The following is a 15,790-nucleotide window of genomic DNA, read 5'->3' on the forward strand; positions in this document are numbered from 1 at the left end:
AAAAGCCTTGTACATATTAGAGAACTATGTTGAGAGAAACTATTTAGTGAAAGAGATTATATTTCATCATGTAAAGCAGCATGAGATTTAAAGCCAACTCAAGAAAACAGTTGTGTGATTAAGGATACTGCTGATGTGACCATATTTAAACAATTAGAAAAGGCTTTTCTGGTCTGTTTGAAAGCAGTATTTTCAAAGAATACTGTTTTATCCTTTATGGTTTTCCCAGACTCTGAAAGAAGAAGCAGATTTTGAGAATGTTGTGCAAATTAAAAAAAGAAAACCCTGCTAAATAGTAACATTAGCTTGCTGACTTGCATACAATGACTTTGGCTTGTTTGCATGCTAAAATATGCTAAATAGCACAAAACGAGTGAAGATAAGGCTAATGGGACTGTTCCATTATTGTCATGAATTGGAGAAATGAAGACATAGTGATGATGCAAGTATTAAAAGTTAAAGGATCCCCGAAAGGGCAAGAATGTTAGTAAACGTTTTTATGACAATTCCTCGAATCGTTAAGATATTTCAGTCCGGACCAGAATGTTGGAGCAACCAAACAACTTGCATTACCATTTATAGAGCCATGCTGCTACCATGGCCATAAAAACAATGTCAAACTTGAACACTAAGGTACATTTAGTTCAATAATTCTACAAAAGTAAATAATAAAACAGCCAGTGGAGTCTCTTGCCTTGCTTATCAGTATGACAGAAAGGGGAGAGACTAGGTGTTGCCTCCCAGGCAGAAACAATGGACTAGTGTTTAAATATTGACTCTGGCCCTGGAAGAGACATTTATTTCACTCTCACCTCGGGTCATGGCTGAACCTTGACTGTGTTTGCTCTGCTGCTGTTTTGCTGATCTTGGCTGTTTTCCTGTAACTATCTGAGCGTGGAGACCATTTTCTGATGGACTCTTGGAACAATGGAAAAAAGGAAAGGTTTTTATTCAGAAGTGTTTTGAAAATACCAGCTTTGTAGTTGGTGGCTGCAGTCGTGACACACAGTATCATTGGCTCAGTACTGTGCGTTAAACAAAGTGTACCTATATGACACAAAAGACATACATTCATAATCTGAACAGTGTTAGACTTATTTATGATTATGCTAAATTTAATACAACAAAGAAAACAGAAATGAGCTAGGCCCCAAAATGGTAACCCATGGTAAACCAAAAACAGCCCCAAAATGGAGTTAGACAAAACAAGTGCTTATAATAATTATTGTTCTGGTATAAATCTTCTCTTGTCAATTTTGTAATATTTGTCTTTTTTTTTTACACTCAAAACATGTTAAACATGGTGAATTTGATAAAGAAAAATAAACTAGGAGCATGTTTGGCATCGGAGTGTTGCTGATTAGATAAAGGCAGGGAATGCAGGAGACAAGGAGAAGTCCTACAGCAGGGATTAAGCCTCCCACAGCTAGCCAGATTACACTCACATATGTACGGTCGACACGAGACCCCATGCCTGCACCCATCCCATGCTTTCAGTTTCCACACAAGATAACCAGAGAGCGCACGTGTCAAACAAAAAGACCAGACAATTAGATCACAGGCTGTGGTAAGTCACTTGTTTCCAATAAAGGGAGACTGGCACACAAAGAGTTTAGGGGGCGAGTGTTGACGGTCCAGGGGTTAGGGGGTCAAGTGAGGAGGGTTGGCCGGGTGGTCAGGCGGGTCTCAGTTCATTGGCGTCTCCTGGGTGGGCGAGTCTTCAGGCACAGTGAGCAAAGACTCGTTGGAGGGGCCGTCCTGCTCGCCTGGGGAACTGGTGGAGGGTGGTGGACTGATCTTAGTCTGAAGAAGGGGGGGAGAAAAGACGAGGAAGAATCTTACTGTGTTACTGATGCCAGTAACTCAAAGAAATTTGATCTATACACACATAAAAACTATTTAAAATTCTTCAAAAAAATAGGGTCACTTATCCAGGGCCTAAAATTAAAAATTCATCAATTTAAATTTGAAAAATAACAATAAAGCATCATATTAAAAAACTTGTCTTAGCCTATAAATTAAACAATTTAAAGTGAGATCTCGGCCACTTAGAAATTACGATTGTGACATGTAATAGATGAGGAATTCTGCCAATGTTACCTTCAAAGTCTCCACTTTCTCCTCAAATGACTTGAAGGTTGGTGCATTCCTGTAAAATAAAAGACATAAAACCACAAAATCACTGACCAACCTACAGTATTTGAATACATCTGACAAGCTACACTCAAACAATACAATTTGGGGAAAATATGAACAAGTAGCCTCTTCAGAAGGAAGGAGCAAGATAACACACCTTTAGAGATCATGTCATCTGATACTCCACACAGACAATGTGGGGTTTTTAAAGAGACCAAATTCTGCTTCATTCTGTTCTACAGAGGGATTTTAAGAGGTGTTGATTTCCATGCACGAGAGTAAAGAATCAACAGGATGTTAGCTAACAGTCAACATAAATATCAATTTGTAGTATACAACCTCAGAGAGCTGCAGAAACATGACGGATGCTAATGTTGTGTGACATTTTGTTTCATAGTGGTCAGAATTGTTTGCATGATGCATTACTTTTTTTAACTCTTGCATAGTGCTGAAATGAAATTTACATTAGCCTATTGATAGACAACAAGCTACTCTATAGATATCTGAGTAGATTCAGGGTTTATAACCTCTCCAATATTAACATGTTTAGTCTTTGACAGAAAACCAAATGTATTTGTTGGATTGTTGATCAGACAAAACAAACAGTTTGAAGAAAAGTGTTGTAAATACATTTTATAGACTTAACAGTTCATTATTTAATCAATTGTTCTGGTACTAATCCATCAAAGATTGACTCTCTTATCTGACACATCTAGACTTTCACTTCATGAAATTCACTAAGATCTAGAATATGGAGTTCAAAATGTAGTTAGAAAGGAAATATAGTACACTGGTCTTCCTGAATGCGTACATCTAAACACGCAGCTAATGGATGCTGCCTTGGGTTTCAAAGATACCTTTTATCTCCATATTTTGATAACATTTTCGCTAGGTCACTGTCAACTGGCCCAAAGAGAGGTCTGTCTGGTCGTGATTAGAAAAGCTGCAGCTGCAGATAGCTCCAGGTAGATATTAGCGTTGGTCGTCTTTGACTCAACTTAGGACCTTTTTTTATAAAATGGAAACACTGTTCCAAAGCCAAACAAGTGTCTCTTTCCTGTAGTCCTGCACAAACACACAGTGCCGCCTTTCCCCCGATCATATTTTATTCAGTATGTACAGTTCAGAGGGCTCCACTGTGTGCCTGTCACACCAACACACACTTCTTCTTACCTCATGACAGGCATGCTAGCCGAGTGTTGTAATGAGCGCATGCTATCCGACAGCATAATGGAGAAGAAAGGGGGCGTTAGTGGTCATTTTAGAATAGCACAAAGAATGAAAGACAAGCACTCATGTTCAAACCCAACACACAGAACACTCATCTTCTATATGTTCAATCAGAGAGTATTCTAAGTGCATTAATCCTTGAAATCTGGCTTTATCCCATTAAGATTGATTGTGTATTAACACAGTGGGTGTGTGCTAATCCTGTGTATTATGGGGGGATATCTTGATGAAAAACCCACACACACTCTCTCGCTTGCACACATCCCGCCTCTTTGACCCCTGTCAGGTCGATCCTCACTACCCCACCCCCCAAAACGGTCTCTGTGTGGAGGCTGATCCGTGAGGCTGCATTTCTCCGCACGCTGCTGCTCTGAGGGGGTAATAATCTCATTTGCAGCCCAGTAATCCCCAGAGAAGGAGGATGACAGGGGAGAAGACGGATTAGGATCGGGGGGTGAGGGCTATATCTGGAGCTGTATCTCCAAGGGAACAATCTGTTGCTGTTCTTTAGGCCTTGTTTCACCAGAAAATATTGGTAGATATTGGAGAAGGCAGTTTAAGGACAGAAAATGGATCTTTATTATCTATCCGCAAACATTGGCTACGAAGACAACTAATAACCCCTACATGTATGCGTAGATATTTCAGGTTAGGCAGTAGAGTTTGGTAAATGACATGCTGAAAAAGACTGTGTTCATGCAAAATGAATTGGACTAAAGGAAAGTAAGTAAAGAAGACATTGCTAATATTCAGGCTGATTATCCCAGTCCATCTAACCAGCATTCTGAGATCCATGGGAAATAACTCATTATGGATACTGCTGTCCGTGAGTATGGTGCTTTACAAGATATAATCCCACTGAAGTGTCCTGTCTGACTCACCTGACATCCTCAAGCTTCCGGGTGATGGCTGAGCCCACATTGGAGAACGCCGCCGTGGCCTTCAGACCCGCCTGAGAGAGGGTTTCAGAGGTCCTCCTATAGCTGAGCGAGAGAGGAGACGAGAGGAGAAGATATGCAAGTGATTAGAAGAGACACCGAGATCAAAGGCTGAAAAAAAGCATAAAAAATATGAACTACACTTCAACGTCTTCTTCATTTAAAAAGGCTGAAAGCATCACAATGGCTGCCCGTTTCATGTCCTTTGAAACCCGTCAAACGGTTTCATGTGCTACAGACAGCTTGTCTAAAGCACTGACATGGTTTTCATTATTGTTCAGAGGAGAAGGAGCGTCCTCTCAACAGTGCTGACAGTGCTGTATTCAAGGCATTCAGAGCAGAAATGAAGAAAACGTCATCAAAGCTGCAGCAGATGTATATGCTGCTCTATAACAGAGCTGTGTCACCAGGTCAGACGACAAACTACTAGCAGAGCTCTCTCATGAGAGCGTGTAATATAAAGGGAAAGCTTGCTACACACGCTTGTGAAATGTATCTAGTGAAATAAAGTGAGCTCTGAGGTCAGACGGTGGCACACTGCGGGAGGTGAGCACTCACGCGGTGGAGGTGGTGACTTCCTGCCAGGTTTTGGTGAAGTTCTGTTTCAGCTCATTGAGAGGTGTGAGGCCCAGCTGCCTCTTTATGTCCGCCAGCTGCTTCTCCTTGGCTGCCAGCACCTGAGACAGAGTCTGGATCTCATCCTCAACCTGCTCTCACACACACACACACACACACACACACACAAAAGTATACTGTATGTAGGTTTAAATGTATACAGTATGTTGTCTATATTTATTTAACTGAAAAGAACCAAAATAAGGAGAGTAAAAGGTGAAATATTGATTTCCAAATCAAGCTATTTGGATACAACTTATTCTGAGTCCAGCTTCCTCAATTTGTATTTGTTCTGCTTTCTTTTGTTTATTGTTGTACATTCTTTGGATTTGGAGATTGTAAGATGTCATTTGGTTATCGGTTAAGATGTCATTGATTAAATAATTGATCGATTGGTCAGGAATAACCTAGTTTCCTAGTAAAGTAAAGCTGCTCAAATTGTGGCAGGTTTTAGAAAACTCACTTCACCTGGCAGCTCTGGCTCTTTAATTGAAGTGAATTTAACATCCTCAACAACAACATGCCCCCATTACAAAAGAGCTGCTGGAAATATCGGCTGTCATGGGAATTACACATCCATCATCTAAGGCAAGCTAAGTGGTTTGAGTACTTGTTGCTATGGGAGGCTGTGGTGGAAATAATGGAGCCTGCTTTTAAAACTCCTCTCCACTCTATGGATCGGGTCCAACACCTGATCTTGACTCCCTGAACCAAGACTTCTTTAATCCCTGATCCCTTCTGACCTTGACCAACTCTTCTTGTAGCTCCTGCTGCTCCTCCTCTGTCATGGTGGGGGGAGGGGAAGAGGGGCCGACAGACGTCACGGCATCTTCTCCCACCTCAGGGGCCGGATGCAGCTGGGAACCTGGGAGGAGAAATAAGAACATATTAGATCCTTCCCTACCTTGCGATAGAGCCTTTTCAGAGGCTTGTCTTTATTTAAAAAGACATGTTGACATGTTCGCAGCATGACAGTGAACAGGTGGTGGGGGGCGTGAGGGGGAGGGGAGGCTGATGTTGGGTGTCAAACCCTGCTCAGCCGACATGCTGTTCCCCTGGAGGACGAGGAGGAAATAAGAGAAGCTATCAGAGTAGGAAATAAAGGATGCTAAAGATGCTGTTTGACGATGGGTAGCCAAGAGGGAACCGATTTCATTTGTACTGTACTGCTACCCCTCCTTCCTCTCACACTGTCATAAGATCACTCCACATTTTGATGCCCAGTAGGAGCCGCTTTGCATTAATAATACAAAGAATTTAGATGGAGACCTCCAGGGATCAGACAGCGTGAGAGAACAGAGACGGTACAGATCTGTCCGTCTAAAGGCAGGGGAGGATATAATGGATCAGAGATTTTATGTTTTCTTATTGTCTGCTCTTTCTTCCTGTTTCAATATTCACTTTTCAAGTAAAAATACAGAAACTAAGACAGAAATGGTAAGGTGTATAAATAAAGGGGAAACCCTAGAGTTGAATAAATCATTGTGGGGGCGAATTAGAAACAAGGAACTGCTAGAGAAAATAACTGGGATTATGCTATGAAAATAGACTTAAAGTACATTTCATTAAACCCATGACCTTGTTAATGTCATTTAAAGAGTCGAGTAACAGTTGACTTTTTATTCATCACCCCCCCCCCCCCACATAACCCAATATAATCTCCCTCCATCTCACTCCTCATTGGATACACGCTTTCTCTGTTTTATATCACTCAACAAAACACCCAATTACTTAATATTATAACTGAGACAGAAATACCAGAAGCTAAACTATATTCCCACAAAGAATACAGTGACATGAGTTTAGGACTGGTCTGTGCCATTACTCGCTCTGACGTTAATTAATAGCGTGGGAATGGGAGGTGATGATTGAATATGTCTCAAGTGAAAACATCTACACATTAAAACATGCTGGGACCGGACATAGGAAATAGAGATGGCATTGCTGTTTAATTAACAGAGGGGAAATGTATTTTCAGTTTCAGCCCTGAACCCCGCCCTCCCCCACTGTTCCTCTGAAGCGTTACACATCATCTGCCCTCAAGCCCTCGTATCTCTTTCTCACGTCTTACATTTGCCCTCTCTCCCCATTACTGTGATACAGCAGAGCCTTAACACAGCTAATGTACAGATGCTCACAGTGACTGAGTTATGTTTTGCCCTTTCCCTCAGTCCTATTTTACTCAAAAAGAACCGGTTTTATAGGCTGACACTTTTCTCAGATCTGCATGTGCAAGTGTAGAAGTAGCCTGGTAGGTGTGTTTCCATCAGTGAGTGCCGACAGACTGAAAACAGACACACAATGAGAGAGGAGTTTGTATGTGGGTGAAGGCAGAGGTTTGGCTCTCTTTAACAAACTGCAGACCCAAACACATGCTGCCCTCCCCCTCAGCTTTCGCTCATTTCCTCTTACTCTAACATGCTCTGACCATCTAATTCTCTGGAGATATCAGATGCATAACAACTAAAACTGTAAAGCTATAAAGCTGAAACATGTCTGAAAAAAACACAAAAGCAAACTCTTGGGTCTAATCATAATTCATAGTTTGTAATTGTGATTAAGTGACTTTTGACACTAATAAGAAGCTAAAAGAAATGTAGAATTATTTACCCTTGCTTACATGCTGTTTTTCTGTGAAATGAAAGTAGTCTAATACAGTCTTAATTTTCAAATTAAGGATGAAATGTTAGTAAAATCAAAAATATAAACAAGTCCATGATCAGATCTCCTACATTTCATCTTTATAGTCAATACGAAAATATATATATATTCATGTTTTCCTGATGTATTGTGGCAAGGACACTTCAAACTAAATGGCACATCCTGTTATAAAGATGTTACAGATAAACTCTAATGACATTAAAGGATCCTTGATTCTAGCTTTCACAAACATGTAATAAGTCACACACACAGCTTTCTGTTCCCCAAAGTTTTTCCAAACCAATGTTTTGTCTATTTGTCCAGCACACACACACACACACACACACACACACACACACACACACACACACACACACACACACACACACACACACACACACACACACACACACACACACACACACACACACACACACACACACACACACACACACAAACACAGTCCTCACATCCTCTGCCCGCCGGCCTCTCCATCTCCTTGCGGTTATCTCTGGTTTGGACAGCTGGCGAGCTGGGCGGCGTGTCGCTGTAGGCCGGGGAGAGGTAGAGGTAGCTGGCGTTGACTCCTTGTTCAAAGTCAAACGGCGAGTGGTACTCCTCCAGGGGCTCCATCTACAGCCTGTAGTGTGTTTGTTGGTCGGAGTGAGTCGCACCTCCTGACCGCCACCGCCACCTCTACCACAGCAGAGCCAGCAGAGCGCTGATTGCCTGCATGTGATCCCAGCGCGTGCTCGCTCTCCCTGTTCACAGCCTTCTGCACTCTTGTGGTGAGTGTGACACAGGGACGCAATATCCAGGTGTGTGAGGTTTTTTATTGGCTTTCAGGTGGTGGGAGCACAGTGAAGCTGGGTTTCCATTTTCAGTTTCTGCAGCAGGCCAAGGCGGTGTGAACTCTCTGCTCCTTTCGTGCTGTTAATAAGTTACCTGTGTCTTCAAGCAGCTGTTACACACTCTCTCTCGCTCTCTCTCTCTTTCTCTCTCTCCACACACACCCTCTGCACCGTAATCCCAAAGGTCGATTCTCAATCCATCCTTCAAACATCCATTTGCACAATCAGCATGGTTTTCAGATGATAGCCACTGTTAGTGGAGCGGCGGAGATATTGTCACTCTGGGGTTTCAATATTCTCAGGTCTCTCTGACGATTCCCTCCCTCTCTCCCTTTCAGCCTGTCATCCAAGGAGGGAATAACAGAGGTCCCATTTGTGTGGGCTGGTCACATGATGTGCGGTGGGCATTAGATGAAAAGCATAATCTGCAGTGTCCCAGATTACAGGCAACGCGCTAATCCAGGGTGGCCGGCCCGGCTTGGAGCAGCAGTAATGCTAGTCAGCGCTAATGGAGGGGAGAGCCTGCCAGAGGCTGCACTCGCTATTGTGTGTACGCTCCTTGGGAAAGAGTGTTCTATGTGGACTAAAGAGAACATGTATATGTGGCTTTATATGTGTGGAGATATTAGGTCAGCAACTACGATTATTTACATTATCAAGCTGATTATCTTTCTGATTATTGTCATGAACACTTCAAATATTTTTCCATCACAATTTGTAAATCAACATGGGGATATTTTCAAACTATCTTTTGGCCAATAAAAAAATAACATGGAATAACATCTTGAACATTTGAGAAGCTGAAACCAGTTTTTGGATTATCAAAATACTGTTGCTCATAATTATTTCACTAATTGTTTAACTGGAACATAACATTCTCACTTGACACTTTACATTTATTTATTTTATTTAATATTCCATTCACTGCACTACTATGTATATAATATCCTGCTTTAGATTTTGTTAACTCCAATAGTGTTTACTTGTTAGACAGTTAACTGAATATTTATGTTCATAGTCCAACAGTATATATATATATATAAAATACTGGTTTATTTTTATTTCTTCTTTTATGTTCATACTTTAGAATTGTTTATTTCTTATTTTGCTATTTGCAATGACTTGTATTGTATTATGCTGCTGCAACAGAAAAATGTTCCATTCTGGGATTAATAAAGTAATTCTTATCTTATAAACCAACGCTCTTCACCTCTTCAAACGAAGTTTAGCATCCTTATTTCTTACCTAAACAACACAGGTTATACCAGCAAACTACATAATACATTAAATCACATTTTTGCCCAGCTGAACGTGCCATGTCATACTTATATGTGTCAAAAGGAGAGAGAACTGTGGGAGGAATCCATTCTGCACGAAGATAGGAAATATGCACAAATAGGTCATGCTTCGTTTCACTCAAAGACATTCAGGGAGTGTCCAAAGCCAGCATGCACCTGCTGGTACCCTAAAGGCTGCAGAGAAGTGGAAAAGCAGCCTGGTGACATTCCAGCACCAACTTTATGACTATGTAAATGTTATCAAGACTGTATTACAGCTTGAGGTTAGGAGGGAGATAGGGACTCGTTCTGAGCATACCCTGAAGGTGATAGTGAAGTTTCTAGAAGGCATGAATGAATCAAAAAAATATATGTTCTTCGTGTATATTCCAGATCATGTGGGTCATGCAAGGCTAACTAATGTACTGTAACTGTGCTGAGCCGTGATCTGCAGAGTCAGGCTTCATTGCGTCCATTCAGCAAGGTCAGCCCAGGAAGTGACACACATAGTCGCTCACAGCAAGCGATCAAGTATCAACATGCACGCACGCACTCAAACGCACCAAGGACGATGAATATTCCCAGCATCTTCCCTCTCATTGTTTCTCAGATGGTCTCACACGGACATGTACAGCACAACCAGGAGAGCATTTACATACCATCGAGTCTTTCCCTCCTACATCATCCATAGGCCCTCTTTTCACAAAATTTTTTTTTCCACATCTTAAATTTGCGTTATTCAGATAGAACATATTACAGCTTCAACATTTGTTTTCTTTGTGTGGAATATCTATCATTTTTACTTTGATAGTGTTGACAGGTTTTATTATAATTATTATCTGTATACACTCAAGGTAACATCAATCAGGATTGGTGCTAGTTATTTATTTTTTTAAACCATGTTTTTATTAATGTTAAAATACATGTTTTATATCAAGTTAAATACTTAATCAACACTTAACATTAATTCCAAACTTTAGCCCTCCTAAACAGTGCTTACACTTGTTCTTCACTGGACTCATGTGACATTGTTAAAAAGAAACATTTCTGGTATGCTTGAATTGCATTTATGAAAACATATCAATAAAAATACTTTCTCAAGCACAAATTCAAAATAATCTTTGACGTAAAATCCAACTCAAGCTAGTTCTTAGAACGGATTGTTTAATATATTTGATTAAGAAACCAAACAAGTAAATAGCATCAAAAACAACACATTGGTATCCACCCACCCGGACTGTAAGCAGGCACAAACAGCAATTGGTTAATGAAGCACAGCATGAGATCTATTACCTCACTATTCATGGCATACACTGTCACATGATTCGCCTAAAACAAGAATCATGAGACGTGGCTCACTGAGGATACGGGGAGAGAGCCCACAAAGTTCACATGACATGTGCATCATGGGAAAACATTAGGAGGGGAAAAGAGTATCTACACCACAGAGGGAACATACACACACACTACACAGCTGTACTGCCAAAGAAGACGGTTTAACACTGACACTACGTCAACAAGCTAAACTAAGCTAGCCGGCTGCTAGCTGTAACTTCATATCGACTCTCCTCTTCTAAATCTTGGCTAGAAAGTTAGCAAGTTTATCTCTAAAAAGGATAACGTTTTGCTGAAAACAAGGTCATCAGAAATGAATAAGTCAGGATCTTTATATAGACATCTAACATATTGAAAGAAACACCTTAGTAAAAAGCGTTAGGCCTATTCATATAATATGTGCTTAGTCCAACCATAGCTACACGAACATTGGAGGGATTAGATGGAATTTATAATAGAGAATTATTTGTCTCATCCTGACACTTTCTCAAGCTATTAATACAATCAAAAGAGGAAATAAATGCTATGCTTTGTTTAAAAAATATTCCCTTAAAAAACAGAGTTATTAAGAAAATAGAAGAAAGAGAATCCCTGGAAACTGTGGTGGTTTACAGACAACATTACAGGGATTTTTATTTGAAAGTCTTGTTTAAAAATATCAAGTTCCTCCCTGTAAAGAAATAGTGTTTAAAAAAAGGGACCAAATTACAATAAAATGTTCTGTTAAAGTATTTGTAGTTGTTAATGTATAATCTACACCCACTACGCTCCGTACAGGGTCATGTTGGAAGATACTGCGTCTGATTCCAGAGCTACCAGACAGGCGAGACCTCTGTCCGGCCAAACCTCACATGTTAATGAAACATTCCCCATAAAAAGAAGTTAAATAAAAGGAATGTAATGGCTACTGCTTTATAGGAGTTAACCATTTCTATAGCTTTTTCTTCAAGCTGTTTGATGGTATTGCATGAAACAATTAACACTAATATGACATGTAGCCTCTCTCTCAGTACTAAGCTGATCATAGCACAGAAGTTTTAAAGGGGGATATAAATATCTCATTTTAGAGAACATTTAATTATATACCATGTTCAACTCAACTCTCATTCATGGAACAATCACCCAAAAGATCAGAGTTTTAAGGGGATTTCACTTTTATCTTTGACATGAAATGTGAAAATCTGCTGACACAACTTGTAGGTTTTCTGGTTAGGCCGAGAGCTGAGTGTTTCCGTTCAAAGATGGGCCACAACGGAACATTTAATAGGAAGATAGCTGCTGAGTTCTATTTGATCTATAATGTTGACATGAACAGTATTTATTTTATGAATATTATTTCATTACTACAGATATTATGTTTCGACATGTTCTATCGTGTAAAAGCACTTTTTAGAATTTTCAAATTAGGCCTAAAACAAGATAGAGGATAAACATCCATTTAACATGATTTTTAGGATCAGTTTTGTGACTAAATACTCAAGACATTTAGGAAAATATGATTTTCTTCAAGCGAAACTCATTTTTAACACAAATGAGTCAGCTGTTCCTACATGGCTGGAGGAATATTATCCATGACAGACTTCCTCACAACTGAAAGCATCCATTCGTGCCTCACTGAAATCTAATAAGGCAAAAATGTTGGCCACTGCTCAGGATCAATCTCATTAGACTACAAATTTTGCAAAACAAGACAGATTGGTAAGCCTGACTGTCTGCATTTTGGACATCCAATTTCAGCAAAGAGCAAATGCTTCTACCAAGGAGCCACGCAGGAAATACCAGACACAGGCTACAGCCAACATCGAACAGATCACATATGACTTTCTTGACAATAGTATAGCGTGAGGTATTCCAGTGAAATTGAAGGAGTTCAAAACTTAACTAGAATTTCAAAAACACTGGCATGAAGTCCTCAGAATTAACATAGTTGATTACACTATATGAGGAATAAAGTATTATAGACACCCTACCTGCTCCAAAGACAACCTAAAATTCAACTGTGCTATACAGCTACAACTTTAAGCAGAGAAATTCCAACTCAAGCTCAAAAAATGTACCTATATGATCTAAAGTTATGACTACAAAAATCCATTCAATTGCAGGGAAAAGAAAGAGGTGACACCGTCAGAAGAGAGCAGACTACCCTGACAGAACGAGTCAGACAAACTCAGTACCCGCACTGACCTCCTTTCTTCTAAAACTTGCTGACCTAGCTGCTTTTCATCCTTATCATCTGTTGTTATCGTTTGAAATATTGACAAATGCTTGTGACAAGAACCCCTTAACACCGAGTGCAATACACTGATTGAATACACTGCATTGAGGTGCCGTTTTCCTACTGGTAGCTGAGCAGGTTGAATTTCTATCCGGTCACAGTGACAGGGAAAAACATTTATAAGGACGCAGGTGCAGATGGTGCCAGCTAGCATAGAGACCCGCATACTGTGTCACAATAAAGTGAACTTCACCTCCTGTTGCCATGAGAGTCTGACTATAAAAAGCAGAACTTAATCAGTTCCTATGATTATATTTTAAAAGGAATACAATGACAAAAAGGAAGGAGGAAAATGTACTTCTGCTACATGACAGACAGCCAAAACTGCCACATATGCCAACTTTAAGAGAAACAAAAAGAAAAGATGCACACACACCATGGAAAATAGTGTAATGTGTTGAGGGAAAACCTTGTATGCATATGAAGAGCAGAGGAAACACACACTAACAAAAGAGGAACCGTGGTCACAAGACAAGTTGCCAAACAAGAACCTCTTATCCTGAGGTGAATCACAAACAATTTTTCTTCAAAATACATGGATGGAAACACCTTTAAACCAAATAAAACAAAGCAAACATTATGAGCTGCTTCAGGGAAATGGTAATGCAAAGTATTTCTATTACCATCTTCATAACTAGCTCATTCACAGACTAACATAAATCTCATCAGTCTGATCTTAAAAAGCACTTCATCATCCACCAGCAGTGGATAACATCTGTCAATATCTCAAATATGCTGAGCCTTTCCTTCAAGCATACAATATTCTTCCCTTTGAGGTAAAAAAGAACAACACAAATACAGCATGCAGACATCAGGAAATTAGATATCTCCAGGGGGTTAAAGAATGTTTCTGCTGAAGGGAAATGAGGTCAAGGCTATGCCTTGTTTACCTGGCATCCCCTTGAGATGAACAAATAGACCGCCGTCACTCCCTTCTTTCCACAATAACAACAAGGTCAAAGTATGAGCAAATTAAATACAGAAGAAGATGGATTTTAATCATATTAACTGAATCCTATCCAAGCTCTATTTGATAATAATGGCCAATTTTCTTGAACTACAGTGTATCATATGCAAGTAGACAAACCTGGAGGATGGGTAAGTGTTTGGCCGAGGTATGACTGAGCAGATGGCTGCCTAGCAGGGTTGGAAATGTCCCAGTAGGTGTTGGAGAGGAAGGGGAGTAGGAATGATCCAATGCAATCACAGCATATCTCTGAATCATGCACTCCCTTCAACTTTTTATTTTTTATTAAAAAATGCTTGGCAGTCCAACACGTGTGCTTAGGCCTGGTTGACCTCACTATCAAACCTCACAGTCTTCCAACATTGACTGACTGGAATATGCTACCTTCAAATAACTACATGTCCTCATTGCTATTTTCAAAAGAGATCGAAAATGCAGTGTGGCTTGATTACTAGAACTGGTATAACCATGTTGGGGAGATTTAGAAAACATTCAATAAGATGTCAAATGGGTGTAAGCTACGTTTAAGTTCTTTAATTTTGATCAACTCTAAGAACAATTCTCATAGAAACACTTTTTATGGTATCACCTTTTAGTGCATGGAAAGTAGGCCCAAAAAGGGTTTACCTTAATGGCAATAACAACTTCCTCGTGTATTTCACTGAAGAAACCTACAGAAATGCTGTGTAATATTCTACTTCCGTGATTTCCTGGTTAGCGTTGTCATTCTATTGATATATCCAAAATATTCATTTTCTTAAATAAGTCCAAACATTGTCACGAAAATGCATTTTTACTTGAGTTTGAAAACTAACATATGTTCTCAGCGCACAAACTGTCACTGCACAAAGTTTGCTAGTTTGCTAACTTTCATCAGACAAAGGTTTACTAATATAATGTTCCGGTGACAACATGAGACATATTTTAGAAAAGGTATTACCTTTCTCTGCATCCTCCATTGTACGGCTGGGAGTGCTTTCTGGTAGTTTTTGAGTCCAGAGTGTGCAGGTTGTTCACTTGTCGGCTGCAAACCTTCCTGCTCTCTCTCTCATGTTGCCAGGCAGCTCTCCGTGAGCGGGGTGGGGTTCCGTGTGACGTCATCACGCAGCAGTGTAAACAGAGGCGAGCACGTGGATCAAGTTTTACACCATCAACAAGGCAGAGCTGTATGACAGCAACACGTCATTATTTCGTTTTATAAATATTGACTTTACAGAATTACTCAAATTTAAACGTGCATTCCTGTCATACCGAAGTTAAATGATGTTAAATATAGAATGGTTATAGTTTTCGAATTACAATTTATCATGCAAAACAATCTAAGATACAAAATGCATGTCACAATACCGTGCTTACATATTTACATTATAAATTAAAGGGTTTTTTTTTGCATATTCATATATTCTTTTTTTGTTTTGTTACTATTATTGGATATATTTTTGTTAAGGCCACTTTTCCATCCTTAAAATCCAAATGTATTAATAATTATTTTTATGACAGAACATGACACTGGGTAGATGTGAAAC

At 39.8% G+C, this 15,790-nt stretch overlaps 1 protein-coding gene across 3 annotated transcripts; it reads right to left on the minus strand.

The window, feature by feature from the left end:
- Positions 1–930: 930 nt before the first annotated feature.
- On the minus strand, positions 931–15,346 carry tpd52 (tumor protein D52). Of its 3 annotated transcripts, none has more exons than XM_063899443.1 (7): positions 15,205–15,346; positions 5,663–5,784; positions 4,863–5,011; positions 4,248–4,349; positions 3,310–3,351; positions 2,101–2,149; positions 931–1,803 (listed from the first exon to the last, which is right to left on the minus strand). In XM_063899443.1, exons 1-7 carry the CDS (start codon positions 15,221–15,223, stop codon positions 1,687–1,689), a joined length of 600 nt encoding a protein of 199 aa, XP_063755513.1. In that variant the 5' UTR covers positions 15,224–15,346; the 3' UTR covers positions 931–1,686. The 3 variants fall into 3 exon arrangements, with proteins under 3 accessions (XP_063755513.1, XP_063755511.1, XP_063755512.1); XM_063899441.1 differs by lacking the exon at positions 15,205–15,346 and adding an exon at positions 8,030–8,753; XM_063899442.1 differs by lacking the exons at positions 3,310–3,351; positions 15,205–15,346 and adding an exon at positions 8,030–8,749.
- Positions 15,347–15,790: the final 444 nt, after the last annotated feature.

The sequence above is a fragment of the Eleginops maclovinus genome, chromosome 13 (assembly GCF_036324505.1).
Source record: "Eleginops maclovinus isolate JMC-PN-2008 ecotype Puerto Natales chromosome 13, JC_Emac_rtc_rv5, whole genome shotgun sequence".
In the NCBI taxonomy this organism is placed as follows: domain Eukaryota; kingdom Metazoa; phylum Chordata; class Actinopteri; order Perciformes; family Eleginopidae; genus Eleginops; species Eleginops maclovinus.

Bases quoted from the DNA above. Each gene is read 5' to 3' on its own strand.
- tpd52 (XM_063899441.1), bottom strand. From the start codon at position 8,192: ATGGAGCCCCTGGAGGAGTACCACTCGCCGTTTGACTTTGAACAAGGA. The intron at 4,350-4,862 runs GTGAGTGCTCAC...TCTCTCGCTCAG, and splicing joins GAAGTCACCACCTCCACCGC to CTATAGGAGGACCTCTGAAA. The intron at 1,804-2,100 runs GTAACATTGGCA...CCCCTTCTTCAG, and splicing joins AGAAAGTGGAGACTTTGAAG to ACTAAGATCAGTCCACCACC.